The sequence below is a fragment of the Staurois parvus genome, unplaced genomic scaffold (assembly GCF_062004578.1).
Source record: "Staurois parvus isolate SC_StPar_1 unplaced genomic scaffold, SC_StPar_1.0 ptg000291l, whole genome shotgun sequence".
NCBI classification, from domain to species: domain Eukaryota; kingdom Metazoa; phylum Chordata; class Amphibia; order Anura; family Ranidae; genus Staurois; species Staurois parvus.
Window position 1 is genome coordinate 9554639 of NW_028318087.1, and position 21239 is coordinate 9575877.

Sequence of the window (21239 nt, forward strand, 5' to 3'; positions counted from 1 at the left end):
GTACATGTAGGACACAGGCCGAGTATTCAGAAAACCTGGGTATAAACTCGTAACGTCAGGTACTTGGACACTGGCAAATCTGTTGATGTCATGCCCCCTGGGGCTTCCCCAATAACTTTATTCCACCATTCCATTCTCAGCTTTATGACAAGCAAGGCAAAGCAACAGGAATAGAAGAAAGGAAGTCCTGGTTTCTGTACTTTACTCCAAGACATGGAAGCAAGTTAAATGTCCTTTAATCATACAGTACTGGATATAAGCTGAGTATTCATAGACCCTGGGATGTCTCCAAGCAATGAATTTTAAGAAAAAAAAAAAAGAAAAAAGAAGAAGGGGGGTTGGGGGAGCAACAACTAGGCAAAACAGAACTGTGCCAACAGGGCCAAGGACAGGAGTCAACAGACCCAACTTCAGGAAGCCAATATAAGAACCTTGACGCCAAAAGCTACACTCACAGAAGACGCTAAACATGCACCTAGAATTTTGAGAAGATCTAGAAAGAGAACCAGGTGTCTGTCTTTTACTAAGCTGTGTGATGAAGGCGGTGCACGGCCCCTGCCCTTCTCATCAACTCGTGACAAAGGACCAGCCAATCCTACACTGCGCTCTCACTTGCACAACAATGACACTCTCAGCTACACCCTGCACAAATATTTTCCAGCTCGTGGGACCGCAATCTAGGTGCCAGCAGCTTAAAGGCTCATGTACACTGCAGCTGATAAACTCACGTTTAGGAGCTGTTCTGCGTTTTTTTTCAGCAGCCCTTAACTTAGCCTAATATTTTCCTATGTGTCCATGTACACATCATCGTTTACAGTAGTTTACAGTTGTTTTTTTTACTGCAGAAAACTTGCGTTCAGCAGTAGATTTTATCAGCATTTCAAACACAAAATGCTTGTAAACGCGGCTAACCGCGTTTGAAAAATTGTTTTTAACTCTTCCATTTCCAGATGCTGTCCACTGTAGTTCCTCCCAAAGAACTCTAAAATCATTACCGTGTTCCACATTATGGCTGGAATACAAATCACCCATATACCAGACAGGCAATATATACACCAGGACACACCTGGCGTGCTTTTATAGGTCTTCTTTATATACTCAGCTCCTGTTTTAAGACTTATGCCTCCAACACATCTAGATTATGCATGATGACTTTACTGGGTGAGTGCACCGGGGCAAAGGGTCCAAATATAATGGAGGTGGCTGGCTACTCAAATATAGTCCTTTTCTTCAACTTCAGTCCAGTCAGTCAACAACATTTGAGGAAGAAGGGTCAGCTGCACACCTGAGGATAGATGAACATAGTGTGTATTTATTGATCCATAGGACACACAACACACCAGACATAAATACAGGATTAATTATGATTAAGCATGAGATCGTGTGATACGCGTTAACAAGTCCTGTATTTATGTCCTGGTGTTTTGTGTGTCCTATGGATCAATAAATACACACTATGTTCATCTATCCTCCGGAGTGCGGCTGACCCCTCTTCCTATTGCATCGTGGCTGGTGGCGAGCCACAGCCTGCACCTGTTGTGGATTGGTCTGGATTGTTTGCCTCAGTGGTATACCTTTTGTTCTTTTAACTACATTTCAGGGTTTTTCCCTCCCTTTTCTTTGAGGGCCAGTTCACACCATATGCAGTCCAGTGCATTTTTCTGCATCAAAAACATGGATAGTAGGTTACATGGTTTCCAATGGCATAGTTCACACAAGTGCAGTCAATTCCAGTGCGTTCCAGAAGAAATAAGGGAAAAAAAAAAAAAGTAGAACATGCTGCATTTTTTTTTCTGCATCAAACTGTACTGGGATACAGTAAAATGCACATGCCCTTATTTAAGTTGAAGAATAAAAAAGGGGGGGAGTTAACCAGAAACGCATCAAAGCGCGCATACAGAAACACATCTGGACTGCATTTCTATAGTGTGAACCAGCCCTAAAAGTAAAGTTCTAAAACTCACACAAGGGGTTTTCAGCTTCACAGAAAAAAAGAAATTTCCAAGCCTCCTGGCTATCCATCTCCATATTCCCTGAGCCTGACTCAGCATTTTATCACAACCAGCTTTGCAACAAACCACCCAACTTGGGCTGCACAGGCTCTGCCTAAATATACAGTCTTAGAACAGCTTCAGGCAATGGCCTGGTCAGATTAAATTGCCTCTCCTTGAAGCCAGGGTGTCTCTTCAAACACATTACTCCTGTAGCAGCTTGTTTTCAGGGGAAGGAGCCCTGACCCATAGACAGACTCTTTACTAACTGTGCATACCTTCACAATCAGGATGCTGATTTCCTGGTAATGGGGACCCAACGCATGTGCTGCCAATCCTGAAACATTTCACACCCCTCAGTCATTTTCTCTATTTTTTTTGTAAACTTCAAATGAAACATAATTCACTTAAAAATTTAATTTCCATCAACTTTAGTTGTGTGTTACTAGCCAATATTCTAGTGGACTGTAAATACCGAATCTCTAACCACAATCCAGAATTACGCCAGTCTGTGGAAAGTTTGAAAATATAGGCAACAATTACATGCAAGAATGTGGTCTATTTTCAGCAAAAACAAACAATTGAGTTACTGCATAACAAAAAGTAGCTTGATGGGCCTATCTTTAACTAAATAAACACATCTCTCAACAAAGACGAAATAAAGAAAAAAAACAAACACCCACGTTTATTAAAGACATCCTGTCAGACAGAAAGGGCAATAAAATTATATATATAAAAAATGCCATAATTTTCTACAATTTTTTCCCCCCACATGTAAAGGCTGAACTAAACAGATTTTTACACATGTTCATATTCTACCTGCTCATCACAATGAATCGAAATTAAACGATTTATCTTCCTAACACACAGGGCTGAAATTGGTTACACGTGTGACTAGAACGGATACAGAGCCACACGAAAATTAAGCAGGTGCTTAGTTTTATACAAGGTAATTATAGGCAGCCTTATGGCTGCTTCTAGCTAAAAAAGATAATCTAATGTACAGTAAATGACATTAAAGTGACAGCCAGATTGTCTGTCTTTGCAAACATCCCCTTACCATTTTTTGCTGCGTTAGCTTAACCACTTCAGCTTTGGAAGGTTTTACCCCCTTTATAACCAGGCAAAAGCATTTCTGGTTAGGACATGAAACCGGAATTGTGCCAAGAGACGGATGTATAATAAAGGAATGCACTTACATATATGCAAGTACTATTGTAGCCAAAATAAATAGTGGTAATCGTAAACAGTGTTATGCAATGAGAGTTGTCTTATTCTATATCTGAGCAACACTGGAAGTGGAGACAACAAGATCCAGTCTCTTAAAAGGGATCCTGCTTATGAAGTAGGCACTAACAGATAAAAAGTGGATCTGCAAGGATCATATACTTAAGTGCATTTGAGTTAGTACATTATAGGTCAATAAGTTCAGGCGAGCAGGCACTGCACCCATTGGTTGATTGCTGGCACACTTGATTACTGAGCACTGGAGCATGTTTGAAGATTATTGAAGATCATATGAACTTTATGTTACGCAGCTCACATTGATGCATTTGGTGTTCGTTTTACCACTTAGAGATATTTATATTTTACTAAGAATATTTGGTGAATAGTTTTGGACACACTATTTTGCACCAGTTTTAGGATGCACCATGTGGTATTATATAATAGTGGTGTTTATATCACTAGCTCATGTGGTAGCAGAAGGTTTGTTTTCTTTTTGTTTAGTACACGCAGCACTTAATTATCACATTTATTTAAAGGAACAGTGCACCACTATAGTACGTTTTATAGGTTTAAATAAGATGCTGTAAATTAGGAATACAGATAAAGATTTAACATTTCAATTTATTACAAATTCCTAGCAGATCTGTAATCCTAATGGTAAGAGCAAAAACATAACCATATATCAAATCAAAGTGACACTTGGCTGACACTTTAGCCACAGCCTAAGGCTGGCCCATACACTATACAATTTTCTTGAGAATTTTGATTAAGACTTACCAAAAACCATATAATATGAGGTCAAACCTAAACAACACTTTCAATTGTATCCAATTAGGCTGGCCCTTGCACTACATAGTTGAAGATAAATCTAAAGGTAATTGGGCAGAAAATTGCATAGTGTATGGCCAGCCTAATGTAGGACTGTGAAGGCTGCACAAAGTTACTTGCAGACCCAAGGGAATATTTGCCTTGACTACCTTTTTATGCCTTTCCTGGCTAAGCCTGCTTGGTTAAGAATTTATCAGCTGGGATAGACCCATTCAGATGGTCGCTACTGATAACTCCAAATTGCCTGCATCACTACTTCAATCCCTTTCCATAAAAAAGGAAGCAAGTGCATTCAATGATTACATGTAAGATCAGAGCAAACAGTACAAATGGTTTTAATTTTCTGGTTCAAAACGTCACAATAAAAAAAAAAAAAAAAAAAAAAAAACACTTTGGTTAGCATATTATATGGATACTAGAAAAGACACTTGGCTGGATAGCATTATCTCAATGGCAAAAACAGGATTTTTTTTGTTACTCACCGTAAAATCCCTTTTTCTGTGCAGACGGAGTCTTTGCTCTTAAGAGAAGGTCCACTAGAGCAGCCTCTCTCAACCTTCAGGGGTGCCTTGGCAAAATGTCTAACAAGTGCCTCAAACTTGTGTACAAGCCAGTGGATGGAACAAGCCTGCCTTTAAGTTACACAAAGTCACAGGTTTTCATTGTGCACCATTATGACCTTCTAGCCGCTGGCATCCTGACAACCAATGGACATCAGTTGATAAGGAGGATTTCAGCTGCCTGCACAGCATCCTAGTTTGCCCCTCCCCTGCCCCATCAGTGATGGGGTCACATTAGCTCAATGATGGAGAAAAACTAAGAGAAGAGAAACATTGGAACACTGCTCAGTACCAGTGTGCAAAAGTGTATTTGCTCTGGAAGAATAAATCACCCCTAATGTTGGGTGTCCTACATGTGTGGATGTTGCTGCGTTATATAAAAATATTAGAATAGTTTTTACATTTTAGAATGGGGTGTCCTTTTAAAAATGGACATTTTTGAGGCACCCCATAATTTTAAAGGGTGCCTCGGGACTGTCCATAATTTTAAAAGGTTGCGAGCCAACTCTGCAATCCCCCGTTGGCCAGGGAGAACTCCACAACCAATAAAGTGAGTCCCCAAAAACAGGAGCAATAAGTGCTAGTGCCTGATCCAAATGGGAAAGTGGAAGTAGGCATCTCTGAAATTTTTAGAAAAAAAAAAACAGGGACTCACCACCTCCCGTCACCACCAAACTGATGGGTTCCATCTTCCATCTCACTCTGCTCCGGCACAAAGCAACTCAAGGCCTGAGGTGCAGAATCAGAAGAACTCCTGCCACATATGAGGCCATAAAACGGTTGAAGTAAAATCTCAGAAATACCTCTGGGGCGGAGACTGGTCACTCACTCCCTGTCTGAGCAGGTCATGCAATGCCCCCATAGGGAGCTCGTAGATGAGAAAGTGAAGGGACAAAGATGACAAAGAACCTTTTCGGTGGACAAGAGCAACCCCCTATATTCCGGTCTGACAAAACCAAAATAGTCAGAAAGCAGGGTTGTCCACAAACTGCAACCCAATATGGGACCCCACCCATCCAGATGCAGGCAGAATAAGCCTCACAAGAAGAGGAGTAGTCTGTGGGCACATGTGGAAGCATAGAAGGCAGTGGAGCCCTTGTCCAAGAAGCCAGGAGAACGTATACAGACAGTTTTGTGCAGGGAAGGCGAAACTGTGCCTGTGGTGCAGCTCTTTCCCCTACATAGACTGTGGTAGAAAAGTACACTACCTCACAAGCAAAAATGTCTGGATGATGCCATCCAGGGTGGCACCCAAGGCACATTTTCTCAGAGGGGAAGTCCACCAGGGTCATCGCAAACATCAGGTCTGCAGATCAATACTAGAGCTAAAGGAATTGCTGAAGCACTACCATTGAGATGCATAGATAGCTTAGAAGCAACGGGACCACAATGCAAGGCATCTCACGCTTGAAACGGAGGCCCTGGACCAACCGATCCACAAAGTAAACGTAAAATAGGGGCACCAGTCTTGTATCCAGAACTTATCGTAAGCGTCCAAGACATGAGAGCCATGGCCAAAAACAAGACGCAGTGCCCAGCCAGCACTTACAAAAATAGCACAGGTGATCAAAGCCACCTACAGATCACAGGAGCCTGGAAGAAGGAGACTCCCAACACCAACATCCACAAAGAAGGGGGTGGGGTCTACTGACAGGGTAATGCTGACAGCACTGTCCAGACAGATGCAAAAGCACCGACCACCAGCACAACACCCCCCCCCCCCTCCACTATGCAGCTATCATGGGAGTAGTAAGACTTTGCAGCTCAAAGCAGATGTCCGAGTCAAGTACAAATGCATGACTGCACCGATAAGGCTCAGGGAAACACCAGCCAGCAATGAAAGTAGCCATTGGGCAGAGCATCAATACACCGTGCCTGATCGCTAATGTGCATGTGCGGAGATATGGCAGCTAAAACCAAAGCCCATAACCAAGATGGCGGTGCAGCAGTCTGGCTTCATAGGCCACAAGCCATGGCCTAAGTTTGTGGGCGGTCTGACCATGTGGTGTGCGTACCCGCTCGCCAGGGATTAGGAGCCCCATACCATCACCAAAACCTGTAGGAACTAGCCTTGTACATTAAAAAAAATAAATATGCAGGATCACACCGCAACCCGCCCAGCCACTGATCCAAGAAACCAACAGGGAAGGGGGTCCACAAGCCTATATGGCTATCCCAGATCTGCAAAACCCCTGCTGGCTGTAATCAGTGGGCTGCCTTCCTGCTCAGGAACAGAGGCCAACATACAAGGTAGAAGAGGCCCCTGAAAACACCTACATTCCAATGCCCAGCTAGGGGAGGACAAGGGCCCACAGACATGGGCAGCACCTCAGAGGTACAGCATGCAGCTTTGGGAGGGAAGGGGGCAGACCGCAAACACAGGCCCAGGAGGGGACAAAGGAAACCCCACAGGGCCAACAGCCCCAAGGAGCACTTACAACCTGCCACTGTGCACAAGGGAATGGGGGTGTCTACTTAGCAGTTCAGCAGGGAGAGTGGCAGGGGTGTGGAAATTTTTTAAAAAGCTACTTGTCCAGGGACTAAAATCGGTGTCCCAATCTACTTGTCCTGATGAAAAAAAAAAACAACAAATTTTAACCAAAACTGTATTTAAATCTGCTTTAGGTAACGTCTGGGACTTTTAAAAACAAAAAAGGAGCTTTATGGCTACTTAAACGTTTAATATTTTTAACATTGTGCTGTTTATCTCCTCTCCCTGTCTTTCTCCACCACTGCACCCAGGGACTAGCAGGGAGGGGAGAGACCTTGCAGTGTAGTGAGCACCAATTGGCTGCTCGTCAGGAAAGGGGAGTGTCGGACTTATCCTTCATCCATTTCGCTGCCAGAGCGGTTTTTGGTTATGTGCACACGTTTAAAAAATAGTTTTAGACCTGTAGATGACACAAAACCAAAACATACTTTCTGAAATTAGGGATCCTAGAGAATAAAATAGCGGTAGTTCCAACTTTTTATGTCACATGATATCACAAAGGTCTAGGCGACACTTTTAAAGACCCTTATAGGTCATCAGTATAGTGTACGGAGGAGGTCTGGTGCAAGAATTATTGCTCTCATTCTGGCATGCGCAGCGATATGCAACGTGTATCACGATCCATGTTTTCATGTGTAGGCGCCAGAGTATGTGTTTTTATGTTTTTGCGTACATATGTGGGGGTGGGGGGCCTTGAAAAACTTTGGGGTGTTATATGCTTGGGTGTAACTTCCATTTGAAAGAAAAAAAAAAAAAAAAAAAAAAAAAGATTAACTTTTTTTTTTTTAAATCCCATTACGGGACGAGACGTCCCATATGTGATGAATTTTTGTGACAGGTTCTCTTTTTTTGACTCCCCTGTACTACACTGAATGTTATGTGATGCACATTGCACCGCATTACATTCTTTCCCGACTTTAATGACCGGGAATTTGTTGACTGAGGACCCAGAAGTGACGTCACATCACATCCGGATCAGGAGAAGAAAGGGAGGGGAGTGGATGTGTCCACTCTCCTCCTCCCTCCCCTATACCACATCCCGCGAAACCCACTGAACCAGACGCAGGCCTGCAGATGGGCAAGCGGAGGCCAGGACATATAGCGGGGGGGCGGGGAAGAGGCTGACACTGTGGGCTGGGTGGAAACAATCAGGCAGCAGTGCTGCTGCCCGAATGCTTCCAACTGACAGGTGAGACCTGCTGCTTGCCCGGAACTACATGTCCCGTGCGTCGGGCAATAGGAATCGGACATCCCTGAGCAGGTAACAATCCTGAGACAGATGCTACTCACCACCAAAGTAGGGCGGGGGGAGCTGGCCAGGGGTAACAGTGACACGAACGTCAGGTGCCCGGTCATATGTGCCCATGCGGGACGTTGATTTAACTTGCTGGCTTGATCCGGCCCAGGATGAGGCTCAGTTGCAGCTGACCCAGCACTTATCTAAAGGTCTGCGCAAGCTCGTTGGCCAGACTGGGGTGACCTCTAGATCTAAATTATCCAGTGTCAGTGCTTTCTATTAGCACTGATCACTGTATTAGTGTCTCACTATAAGTCGCTGAACGCCACCATTACTAGTATGTATGTGTATATATATATATATATATATATATATATATATATATATATATATATATAAATAAAATTAAATTCTAGTCTATATACACCGCTATTTGTAAACGCTATAAATTTCACAAAAGAACAATTTACATGTATTGAGATTTTTTTTTTATAGCAAACTCATTTCACAGAATACATTTTCAGACAAGTTTTCCTGACACCAAGAGAAAATTGGTGACAGTGGAGGGACCTCCAGCAGACTGACAGCCTCAGCTCTGTTCCTGTGAGCTGTGTAAAGGGGGGGGGGGGTCTCTTACCTCCAATCAGTACTCAGAGCTCTCCTCACTGAGCTCTCTGCTAACTTCAGCTCTCTTCTCCCTTTTATCTGAACTCTGACAATCTAATAGAATTCAGCACTTTGAACAGCGTTATAGAAGAATACGCCAGATAAACAGATACAACTTATCTAGGAGGATTTGTTTCAACTCTATCACCTGTGGTCAGTCACTTCACTGGGTATATGCAAGGTTTACAGCCACTTTAAGGCAACACCAGATTTGTAAAATAATTCAGATGATTTACAAAACAAATGCAATATAGGACATAACTAGGTAACACTTTCTGCTACCCAAACTAATCAGGACTTACCTATGCACTTAAAACATTCAGGATAAAGTAAAAAAAATGTAAACACAAATTTTACAACAATAATCAGACTTATTAACACTAACCATTCTGACCAGTTTCACACTGCTGCACTGCAATTTGCCTGCGGTTCACACATTTTAGACTTTGTGAAGTCACGCATTTTTGGCATGTTTTCTGAAAGAGCACCAAAAGTCCTTCATGCTGCAACTTTAGTGCACTTCGTGACACAAATGCACGACCTAAAAGAAAATTAGTCTATGGGGCAGCGGCTAAACCCTAAGGTACAACAAGTGAAACCTGCAGATACACCTGTGCTGTGTGAAGCCGGTCTGATTTACTGGAAAGTAAATTCTTCTAAAATTGTTTTTACAAACATGCAGCTAAAATTATAAATATAAAGAGATGAATTCTATACACAACTTGCAAATGAAACAAGTTGCATTCAAAAGTTTATTACAAAATCCCAGTCTGATGATGACACAACAGCAAGAGTTGCAAGCATAGAATACTTTGGCAAATATTTAACAGCACAGTCTAATAGCACCTGGCTGCTCAAAAAACAATAAGTACAATGAACAGAAACGTTGAAGAAGAAAACATTTACATACTTGTCAAGAAAGTCCTTGTCCACCACAGCACAAATATCTAGAAGAGGGTTGCCCATACCAAAAAGGAGATTTTCTCTGCAAGGAAGAAAACAGAAGAAACATGCACATTACTTTCTAATATTTCCATGGCAAATTACAGTGAACCTGTACTACTGGGCAATGTATAGTAATGGGGTCCACTTTACAGTAGAGTAAACAAGACATATACTTGGTGCCCTAGAAAATTCCTAGCCCTCACACTACCAACACCCTCGATTAGCTGCTCAAGCACTGACCTTTGTATTGTGGGACGCAGAGGACAAGGAAAGGTAGGCAAAGTTACATTTTAGATAACCATTTGCCAACAAGCAAATACTAAGGGGTCTGTTAGGGGGATCATATCTACACTGTGTGCACAATTATTATTAGGCGAGTTTATTGACCAGATCATGCTTTTTATGCATATTGTCCAACTCCAAGCTGTATAAACTCGAATGCTTACTTGGTTTACGCATACCAGGGGATGTGTATTTGTGTAATGAGGGAGGGTGTGGCCTAAGGAGATCAACACCCTATATATCAAGGTGGGTATAATTAGGCAGCTTCTTTTCCTTTAGGCAAAACTGGCCAAAAAAAGAAAAAGGATTTAACTGACCAGCACCTTTAATTTGGTTAGCTGCAAGTAAAAAGGAGTGCTTTATTACAAAAGAATCAGTTGCATGCAGGGGCGGACTGACCATTTAGGTACTTGGGCACTGCCCGAGGGCCCGGGGTCAGTAGCGGGCCCCATGAGATGCCCCTGGTACCTTTCATAGGCTTTTTTGGGTGTGGTTGGAGTGTGGGTGAGGACACAGGGGCCCCATGATTTCCTAGTGCCCGGGGGCCCCATGAGTTGTCAGTCCGCCCCTGGTTGCATGACAGGTAAATTATCTACAATTATTATGGTTTACCATTAATCATAAACATGTTTAATATTCACCAAACTGACACATACATACAATGTGCATTATAATTACATTACCAACAGGAAAAAGGTCAGGCAAGGCATTACCAGATTTTAGTGTCATTCAACCCCTAATAATCCTAAAGCCTGGCCTATTAACAGCAGTAAAAGCTGTAAATTAGTTAAAGAAACAATTTTCATTTTCAGCCACTGCTGCGCCTCTGATCAGGAGAAGCAGACCCTGGGATCAGTAGATCCATAGCACTGCAGAATTATTAAAGCAGTGTGCAATTGTCACTTTCTATTAGGCATGGGGTATGAGCAAATGCTACAGAAACTGTCTCCTTGAGGTCTTTTCCCATCAAAGCTCCATGGCAACATTGCCTTATCAGCGTTTCACATAATAACACTGGCCATTCAATTGATGTTCATCACTGTAGCTTTTGGCAAACAGGTCTGAACAATTTCCCTTATTTTGAGATTTAAATTAAAACTTCCTTCTACAAAGAAGAAAGTATACAGTTATAATGGCCAATGCAAACATATTCTGCGATTCTACACGACCAGCCTTTGTTTGCATCGGTGCATTCAAAGCTATATTGAGGCTTCTTACCTTCCCCCACACAATCTGTGAATAAACCTCCCCTAGCAAGACGCCCTGTGCTGGACATAGGTTTATAAATGTCCCCACTACTTTTTCAGAGCCCTTGGGGTGGGGGGCTCAGTGGATTGCTTTAAAAGAAAAAAAAAAAAAAAAAGCGGCCTGGATTCTTTCCTAGATACACAGAATATAACTGGATACTAACATTTATAGGTAAAGTTGATCCAGGGAATATCGGATTGCCTTTCGGGGGATCAGGAAGGAATTTTTTCCCCTGCAGGAGCAAATTGGATCATGTTTTGCTGGGTTTTTTGCCTTCCTCAGGATTAACTGTGGGTATAGGATTATAAGTTTTTTTGTGGTTGAACTGGATGGACTTTTGTCTTTTTTTAGCCAGACTAACTATGTAGCATCACAATATTAAGCAAAATAAAAGCTACTCATGACAGTTTACTCGCATTTTAATCATGTGATCACAGTGATTGGTCATAGCCATCACATGATACTCCAGCCACTTGCCTGGTACCGAGCACTGTGTGCACAACAATATTTTAGTACATTGCAGTGCCTGCATCTGCTGCCTGCACGCAGTAAAAGTACTGTGGGCAGGCAGCAAGTGGTTAAAGTGATTCTAACAACATTAACCACTTCTCCGCTGCCCTATAACAGAAATACTGCTACAGGGCGACGCGTCTGTGCAAAATCACGTATATATACACGTGATTTTGCAGCTCCGGGTAGGGGGGCGCACGCTCTACCCACGCCACCATTTGCAGCCTTGGCTGTCAATCACTGGGTCCCAGCTGGTGATTCCCCACCTGCAATCATCACCGACGGTGGAGAGATCTGTGTATAAACACAGATCTCTCCCGTCAGCTCCTGCACACTGCTTTGTATGGCTGTGCGTAGCACAGCTATAAAAAGCAGTGTGCTTACAGTGTAAAGCGCACACACACAGCAAAACACAGTTAGCCCTTTGATCACCCCAGATATTAACCCCTTCCTGCCCAGTGCCATTAGTACAGTATCAGTGCTTTTTAATAGCACTGATCACTGTATTGGTGTCACTGGGGATGTCAGGGACACCAAGTCAGTTCCCACCAGTGTCAGACAGCCCGCCGCAGTCCCACTATTAGTCGCTGATCACCGCCATTACTAGTTACAAAACAAAAAAATAATAATTTCAGTATATATACTGCCATTTCTAAACGCTATAGCTTTTTACGTAAACCAATTAATTTACACGTCTTGTTTTTTTTTTGTTTTTCTAGCAAAGACATGTAGCAGAATACATTTTGGCCTAAATTTATGACGAAATTGGATTGAATTTTTTTTCACCGGACAGGTTTAATAGCAAAAAGTCAAAAATATATAGAATTTTTTTTTTTTTTTTTAAATTGGTTGTTTTTATTTATAGCGCAAAAAATAGAAACTGCAGAGGCGATCAAACACCACTGAAAGAAAGCTCTATTTGTGGGAAAAAAAGAAGTAAATTTCATTTGAGTGCAACATTGCCTGACCGCGCAATTGTCAGTTAAAGTAATGCAACGCCATATTGCAAAAAAATGTCATGGTTAGGAAGGGGGGGGGGTAAATCCTCTGGAGGGCAAGTGGTTAACAACACTAGTAACAACAATACATTTTAGACTTATCTGCTCTGCGGAATTAGAGTGGCCCCGAACCTCCTCTTCTCAGGTACCCCCCCTTCCCTGATGCTCCTGGCTCCTCCTCCTCTTGCTGTGCCCCCATAGCAAGACACTAGTGGGAGCCAATGGCTTCCACTGCCGAAAAAAAGAGACATTGCACATGGGCACAGTGCTAAACAAGTGAGGTAAAGTATGGGGGGGGCGTCATAATGCTACCTAAAAATGTTATTAGACAGGCTTTAGAACCACTTTAAAGTGGTGTGAAATCAAAGAAGTATTATGTTGCAACTTTCCACTCCTTAGATAAAAGGTGGCTGCAAAATTTTTTTTTTCCTTAAGCCTGACAAAGAAGCCACAGAAAATCAGAGTATAACATCCCTGAGACTTGCATCTAGGATAAAAGGCAGCAGTGGTAGAGCCTATATTCCTGTCCTTATTTGTTTGTTTTAAGCAAAGAACAGAGAGTTTATGTTCTATATTTCAGAGAAGGTCAAGAAAATGAGAACATCTGTTATGCAATATACATTCTTCCTGATGTATAAAACACCCAACATGGAGTAATCAAGCCAATATGAGCCTTGCCAGCCTACAATGCTATGAGTTTATGAACTATATACATGCAGCAAATATTTCCACAAGCTTCAGGCACCTCTAACAGTGAAACTAAAAAAAATGTTTTTAAAACAAAATCTTTCCAGTGCTCAAATAACTGGCTAGACTGCAGGGGAGGAACTGGAAATAATTAATCTGAGTGTTAGAACCAGAAAAACTTGGATTTCCTTATGCATTGTCAAAGGCCACCTAGCAAAATGATTCAATATACCAACATAAAAAAGCCCACTGATAATAAAGTTTTGATTTTATTAAAAATACTTTCTAAAAATAGCACATCAACATGTGTTTGCTAGTTTAATGTTTTCCACTATATACCAGCATTTAGACTTAAAAGGGGTAGAACTCAAAGCCAATTAGGTGTTCTATTATTATTGCACAGGGCATGTTTTGTAACAAATCTTGCTTTGGAGGTTTGGAGGAGAGAGCAAAATGGTGACCTCCTAAGCGTGCCAATGTTCCTTCATTGAGCAAACAGACTCTGCCAAGCTGTATACTTTGGCTACACATGTAAATACACATGGTCAGGACTTTGTGTAGTGTCAGTGACAGTTGTCTAGATTTCAACACCGAACAAATTTACATTTATGGAAGACATTTTCAATGGCAAATTTAGTTGTAGGCATACACAAACTTTAAAATAACAGTTAAAAGGATATAGGTAATCGATCACTCTAGATCACGGGTGTCAAACTGGCATCCCTCCAGCTGTTGCCAAACTACAAGTCCCAAGAGGCATTACAAGATTGACAGTTACAAGCACGACTCCCAAATGCAGAGGCATGATGGGACTTGTAATTTTGCAACAGCTGGAGGGCCGCCAGTTTGACACCCCTGCTCTAGAGTATATGGCCAAATTAACAGTACAGCAAATACACGAATAGATCAAAAATGCAGATATTTGCATAAGAACTTCTGCGGCTCCGTTTCCTAGCTAAGGCATATCACTGTAAATCTGTAGGTAATACCAGCCACCTTATTATACCGCTTTCACAATATTGTTGTTTATTACAAGTTTTCATTCAAAAGCTGTATACCTCAAAAGATAAAAAAAAACAACAATTTGGCTTTACATGCACTTTATTAAAGACATCTATATGCGAACAAGGCCTGAATGCCAGATATTACAGATGCTCCAATACTGTATTTACTTAAAACACTCAGGGGCAGAGATACAGCAGTAACAGGAAATGGGTTGCACAAGTTAAAAAAAATAAATAAATAGAAAACAGATGGAGATACCCACCGACTTTGCACAGCTGTGCGTTCACTTATAACTTAAAAACAGGCAAGGCCAAGGCTTACAAAATAATTAAATAAACCTTTTGTGCAAAACACTTGATAAACTCTGTGCCAGTTCTAGTAAATAATTTCCAAGCAAAGTTTAATTTTACATAAAAACTTGTCAGGTTGTGATAAAAAGTCCTAAAAAATGTAAACTAAAATACACTATACTGCCAAAAGTATTGAGACATCTGCCTTTACATGCAGATGAACTTTAGTAGCGTTTTAGTCCATAGGGTTCAATATTGAGTTGGCCCACCCTTTGCAGCTATAACAGCTTCAACTCTTCTGGGAAGGCTGTCCACAAGGTTTAGGAGTGTCTATGGGAATGTTTGACCATTCTTCCAGAAGCGCATTTGTGAGGTCAGGCACTGATGTCGGATGAGAAGGCCTGGCTAACACTCTCCGCTCTAATTCATCCCAAAGGTGTTCTATCGGGTTGAGGACTGTGCAGGCCAGTCAAGTTCCTCCACCCCAAACTCCTTCATGTCTACATGGACCTTGCTTTGTGCATGAAATTGTCCAAAATGTTTTAGTATGCCGACACCTTAAGATTTCCCTTCACTGGAACTAAAGGGCCAAGCCTAACCCCTGAAAAACAATCCCACACCATAATCCCCCCTCCAGCAAACTTGGCACAATGCAGTCAGGCAAGTACCATTCATCTGGCAACTGCCAAACCCAGACATGTCCATCAGATTGCCAGACAGAGAAGTGTGATTCGTCACTCGAGAACAAGTCTCCACTGCTCTAGAGTCCAGTGGTGGCGTGCTTTACACCACCCACAGCATCCGACACTCTGCATTGTACTTGGTGATGTAAGGCTTGGATGCAGCTGCTCAGCCATGAAAACCCATTCCATGAAGCTCTCTACACACTGTTGTAGTGCTAATCTGAAGGTCACACAAAGTTTAGGAGGTCTTTACCTATTGACTTAGCAGACAGCTGGCGACTTTTGCGCACTATGCACTTCAGCATGCGCTGACCCCATTCTGTCATTTATGTTGCCAACCACTTTTGTGTCTGAGTTGCTGTTGTTCCCAGTTGCTTCCACTTTGTTATAATACCACTAACAGTTGACTGAGGAGTATTTTGCAGCAAGGAAATTTCACGGATGGACTTATTGCACAGGTGTGTACAACCTGTCATGGTACAGATGGTGTACAGAATGCCCCTAGAAATGTCATTTCCTGCTTGTGTGGTTGGCTCACTGATTTTCCCAAAAGTCTGCACAAAGTCAGATTTTGGGCTTCCCCTACATCAATGCCATTTATGGTGAGACACTCCTAAAAGGGAAATCACATCTAAAGCCTTGCAGTCCCTGGCACTTTCATTAGAGCCCTGCAAGTGCAGCAGCTGAATGAGTGTGAATAGGAGTGATTTCAGATTTATCATTTTGCACGTGGACACAAACAGCCATTTCTTCACAATAACAAAAGGCAAGAATCTGAAAAGTGGAGTGACTCTTTAATGATGTCCGAGAAATGATAGTGTTATCCCCAATACCACAATTTTCATCTGTCAATATACATCAAATCGACTTACGTGATAGCACTGTCACATACACGCTCTCATATTCAGTTTGTTGGCAGTTTTAAAATTTGCTAGTACATCTAACACTCCCCTCATACAGATGGACAATGCACATCCAAAAGGTTGTCCAAAAGGTGCCCCTTCACCCAGAGTGGGGGCACTCTAATAAAGGTGGTGTGTTACTGGCCAGACAACAGGTGAAAACAGAGGGGGGGAAATCTTTAATATATTGCAGCTTACCAGTCATTAGATGTGGTGACTGCGTTTTTTTTTTTTTTGTTTTTTTTTAAGGGATGCATCTAAATTTTGGTGGCCGAAACGTTTCGACCAAAAAACACCCCTTTCGGCCATCGGCTAAAATGGAAAAAAAAAAAAAGCACTGATACAGGTGCCGAAAAAATGCCGCCCCTCACTCGGTTGTTCAGCCTTACCTGAGAAACCATCGATCCCGGTGCTGGGCATAGGGATGAGTGAAGGAAAGATGGCCCCCACCACAAATCTCTATGCCCTTAGAGGACCAGAGCGATGTCACTTTCCATACCGGCTATTTTATTTTTTAAGCACTAGATCAATGCTTTTTTTTTATCCAATGCTCTACATTGCAGAGGAGAGACGTGGGGTATTATTGACTACATATCTCTCCATAAAGTGGACTTGTCATTAATGATTTCTATCACAAGCGATGCATGCCATTTCTTGTGATAAGAATAAAAGTGGTTAAAAATTTTATTTTGCAAAATGTGCAAAAAAAAATGAATAAATGAAAAAAAATGAATAGTGCAAAAAAAAATAAAGTTAAATTTTTGTTAAATGTTTAAAGTGCCCCCACATAGTGGTGAACGCATAGGTAGGCCATGCCTACATATGTAAATGGTGTTCAAACCACACATGTGAGGTATCGCCACGAACGTCGGAGCAAGAGCAATAATTCTCGCACTAGACCTCCTCTGTAACTTTACACTGCTAACCTATAGAAATTTTTAAAGCATCACCCATGGAGATTTTTTTTTTTTTTTTTTTTTTTAAGTACCACAGTTTCACGCCATTCCACAAGCGTGCACAATTTTAAAGCATGACATGTTGGGTATCTATTTACTCGCTGTAACATCCTCTTTCATATTTTACAAAAAAATTGGGGGTATACATTGTTTTATATATTGTTTGTATATATTTCTTTTTAATCAAAGTATTTTTTTCCAACAAAAAATATCTATTCATTTTTAAAAACAGTTTTCTGTTTTTGGCCAAGTGCATTTTGAATTTTCGTTTTCGGCACCAGAATTCAATGCACCACTAACATTTTTGGTTTTGGATTTAATACCACTTTGATGCATTTAGGGCAGAAACCACTTTTTAGTATGGAGACAACAGACTGGAGTAAAATCCCTGAAACTGCTCTTTCACAGGGAATGGTGTAATGACACCCTGTTCCAGGCAACTGACTAGGGCTGCATGGACATCTTAATCCGTGTTAGAACACTGGTAGGTTGAATTGACAAAACCAAGGAAGGTGATGGGAGAGAAACTATCCTGCAGCCCCTGGAAACTAGCTCCACAACACAGATAAACTTGTTCAAGGGTGCACAAAGGCTAATCATCACTGATGACAGTACAGAGGGCAGTCCTAGAGACATGGTCTCTCAAAGGTCATGCAGATCATGTGCATTTTAGAGCTTTACAGTCAACATGGTTAGTCAAGGAGACCTCATGTGTACTGACAGGTGACTCAAACAGGTAATGAGACGAGATACATGTGCACGCTGTAGCTCAAAGCTGCAGGCATGATGCTCTATGACCAAATGCTATAGTGATCAAGCCACTTGTCTTTGGAGTCTTTAAAGCTTAACTTTAGGGGGGGGGGGGGAATGACAAAGACAAGGATTTTCAAAGGCAGAAGAGATATACTATGTGTTGTCACGAGTAAAGTTCCTTACCTGCCTGTAAGCCGACCTGCGCACACGCAGCTCAGTATACAATTTAGAAAATTCCCAAGCTGAATGAATTCCCGTGCATGCATGGGAGTGAAATCATCTCAGCCCAGTCAATGAAAATGGCCAAAGACCAGTACACAGAAGCCAACCAGCCAAAGCTATCAGCTGCAAGCTGGGAGCCCTGGGACTCTCCAGAGCTGGAGACAACAAGGGAAGTATAGCTCTGCTTTAAAAAGAGATTCTTCATTCACTGGGATGTCAAGGGCTGTGTTAAGACTGAATACTGCCAATCTATGCAAACATCTTGCCAGGATGTTTCCAGTCTCCATAAAAAGGAAGACCAGGTGAACAGCAGGTGCATCAGCAAGGTCAGTTTGAAGAGCACTAAAGGATCCTAGACTGGGGACAGTGCTATTGGGGCTACAAGGCTGATCTTCCCAGTTTTAAAGTAGTGTGTTCTACGAGCTGAACAGTCTTTCAGTTTGGGAGTAATGGCAGAAGAGTGGGATTCCCCAGAGGCAGGTCTGTCTGTCAAGGACTAGAGAGGCTTAGAGTCAAAGTATTGCCAGCTGATGGGCCAAGAAAGACTCCAAAGATGGAATGGACTCTAGTACAGGACACAATTCAAGGCTTCTGGCATCACATCAGTGAACATGCCACAGTCATCATCACAACAGTTAGTGGAGTGTAAGCTGGTGGCACCAGGTACAACACAACCAGCTCCCATGTCAGACATGCTGCATTACAAGGCAGACAGCCAACATAGCTCAAGGCAAGGCCTAAGCCACTCACGATCCCACCTGATAGGAAGCATGCACAGTGGGGTCAGGCAGTCTAAGGTGACCAAATCACTGTAGGTGTGCAGTAGTAAAGGACAGAGGATTGAGTTCCACATAGCACTTGCAAGCAGGAGCAGTAGATGGAAGGCGCAATGATGAATGGCAGAAAAGAGAACACCACTACACACAGGATGACAGCACTCATTCTCTCAACATTAACCTAGCTTCCACAATTAGACGGCGGGAAGTTTTGAGGCACCCAATGGACCAAACAACAAAGGTAACACCAAATGTTCAGCCCCAGCAGCCTACTCACAGAGACAGAGCAAGCACTGAGGCACTGCCACAGCTCTGGAAAGTGCTTTAAAAGCTAACATTTTACAAGTACGCGGTGTCTGGAAAGTGCCACAAGCAGAGCCCAGTGCCTCGAGGTCACTTTCCAGGCTAGCACAGCATCATCCAGTCCAATGGGATCCAAAAGGCCAATCTGTATTATCTGCCATATACAGACCAGTTCAAGCAGCAATAAAACACTAGGAATTTTGGATAAGGAAAAAAAGAGCAGCTACTAAAAAGGTTAGACTCAACACAGCAGAAAAAGAAAAAAAGAAAAAAAAACAAACACACGTCTTTACAGGACGCTATCAAAACACTGAGGTATGCTGAAGTAGGAAAGGGTTATCCTGAGCTGTCCTACAGTTTTTTTGCTAACATCCAAGCCTGTAGGCAGCAGTAGAACACTTTCCTGTATCCATCAAAAGGACAAGAGAAATACCAGTTAATCCTACCAGAAATTCATTGAGCTAATAAAATCCTATATACTCTGCAGCACTGTTATCTGTAAACATTGTTCCCAGTTTTCTTTTCTACAAAAAACCCTTGCTGTGTGTTATGGAGACAGGGGGCGCTTTGAAGTCCTAGAAATATTTAGTTTAACCAAGTTATTCTGAGAGTGTCCAATTAAATAGATCAAGCCAATCTTTCAAACTTCTTTGGTATGACTATTATGTGCAAGCAATTTGACCTTCTTATATACAGTTACTTCAAGAGTGACACCAAGCTCAATGCAAGTGGTTCTCATAATTGGAATGGTCATATTTCAAGACAGCACAGACACTGGCACGGTATCATAAAGAATACTCCTGCGGCAGGTTTTAGCTACACTATGTATACTAAATTAATAAACTATTTCAGAGCTTTAAAAGCAGAGATTCAGAAGTGAAGAAGTTAATTAAGCAGACTGTTTACGATGACAATAGGTTAAAGACATTCTGAACAGAAAAAAAAAAAATGAACTTGGGTAACATGTCAATTTGGGCTGTCAGTAGAGCAAAAAGTCTCCAGATCAGTCCGACTCAGTTTTGACAGGCTGAACAGACTATATTCTCACCTACTATAAGGTACACATGAGAGGGTATTTTATGCTCAGATCTCATCACTTCTTTTAAACCACAATGATTTTTGCTCTGATTTGCATTAAGAAATCCAGGTATTCAGAAACCATGGTACCATTCAGGCAAAGGTTGGTTCATTGAATGAGAAATCTAAGGAAGTGCCTGACTTAGAGAACCAGGATAGTGAGAATGCTTAGACAGAATGAGTTTGTTACTATAGATTTATGATGGAAGGAGAGCGCAGCAGTGGAGTCACTAGGTTTAGTGTCACATGGTGTCAAGCTCCCCCCCCCCCCCCCACACACACACAATTTTTGCAACCTGCAGTTAGGGTGCTGTTAACTTTGCACTGACGTGAGCAGCAGATCACAAGGCAGTGCAACTGGAATGCAGTGCAGGAACCCGCATGGGAACGTGGCTTTCTCCTGCCGCATTCTAGTACAAAAGACCTTAGAACTGAAGCAGTCCAACGCAGTCTGGGAAAGTGAAGCAGGGAACTCTTACAGCCCGGTCACACCAATCTCCATTTTGAAATCGTGCGACTTACAGTGTTGTTGCACGACCTCAAAGTCAGATGGCATGCCGATTTGAGGTGTGATTTGCAAGACATCTGACACAGATGGCTAT

At 42.1% G+C, this 21239-nt stretch overlaps 1 protein-coding gene across 2 annotated transcripts in view; it reads right to left on the reverse strand.

Annotated features, from left to right (window-relative positions):
• The window catches only part of ADK (adenosine kinase), a 308889-nt gene that overhangs the window by 256330 nt on the left and 31320 nt on the right, over window positions 1-21239 (reverse strand). For both annotated transcript variants that reach the window (XM_089682589.1, XM_089682590.1), the window contains exon 2: window positions 9911-9985. In XM_089682589.1, the coding sequence (XP_089538715.1) occupies window positions 9911-9985 (75 nt within the window). The remainder of the gene's footprint in view (window positions 1-9910; window positions 9986-21239) is intronic.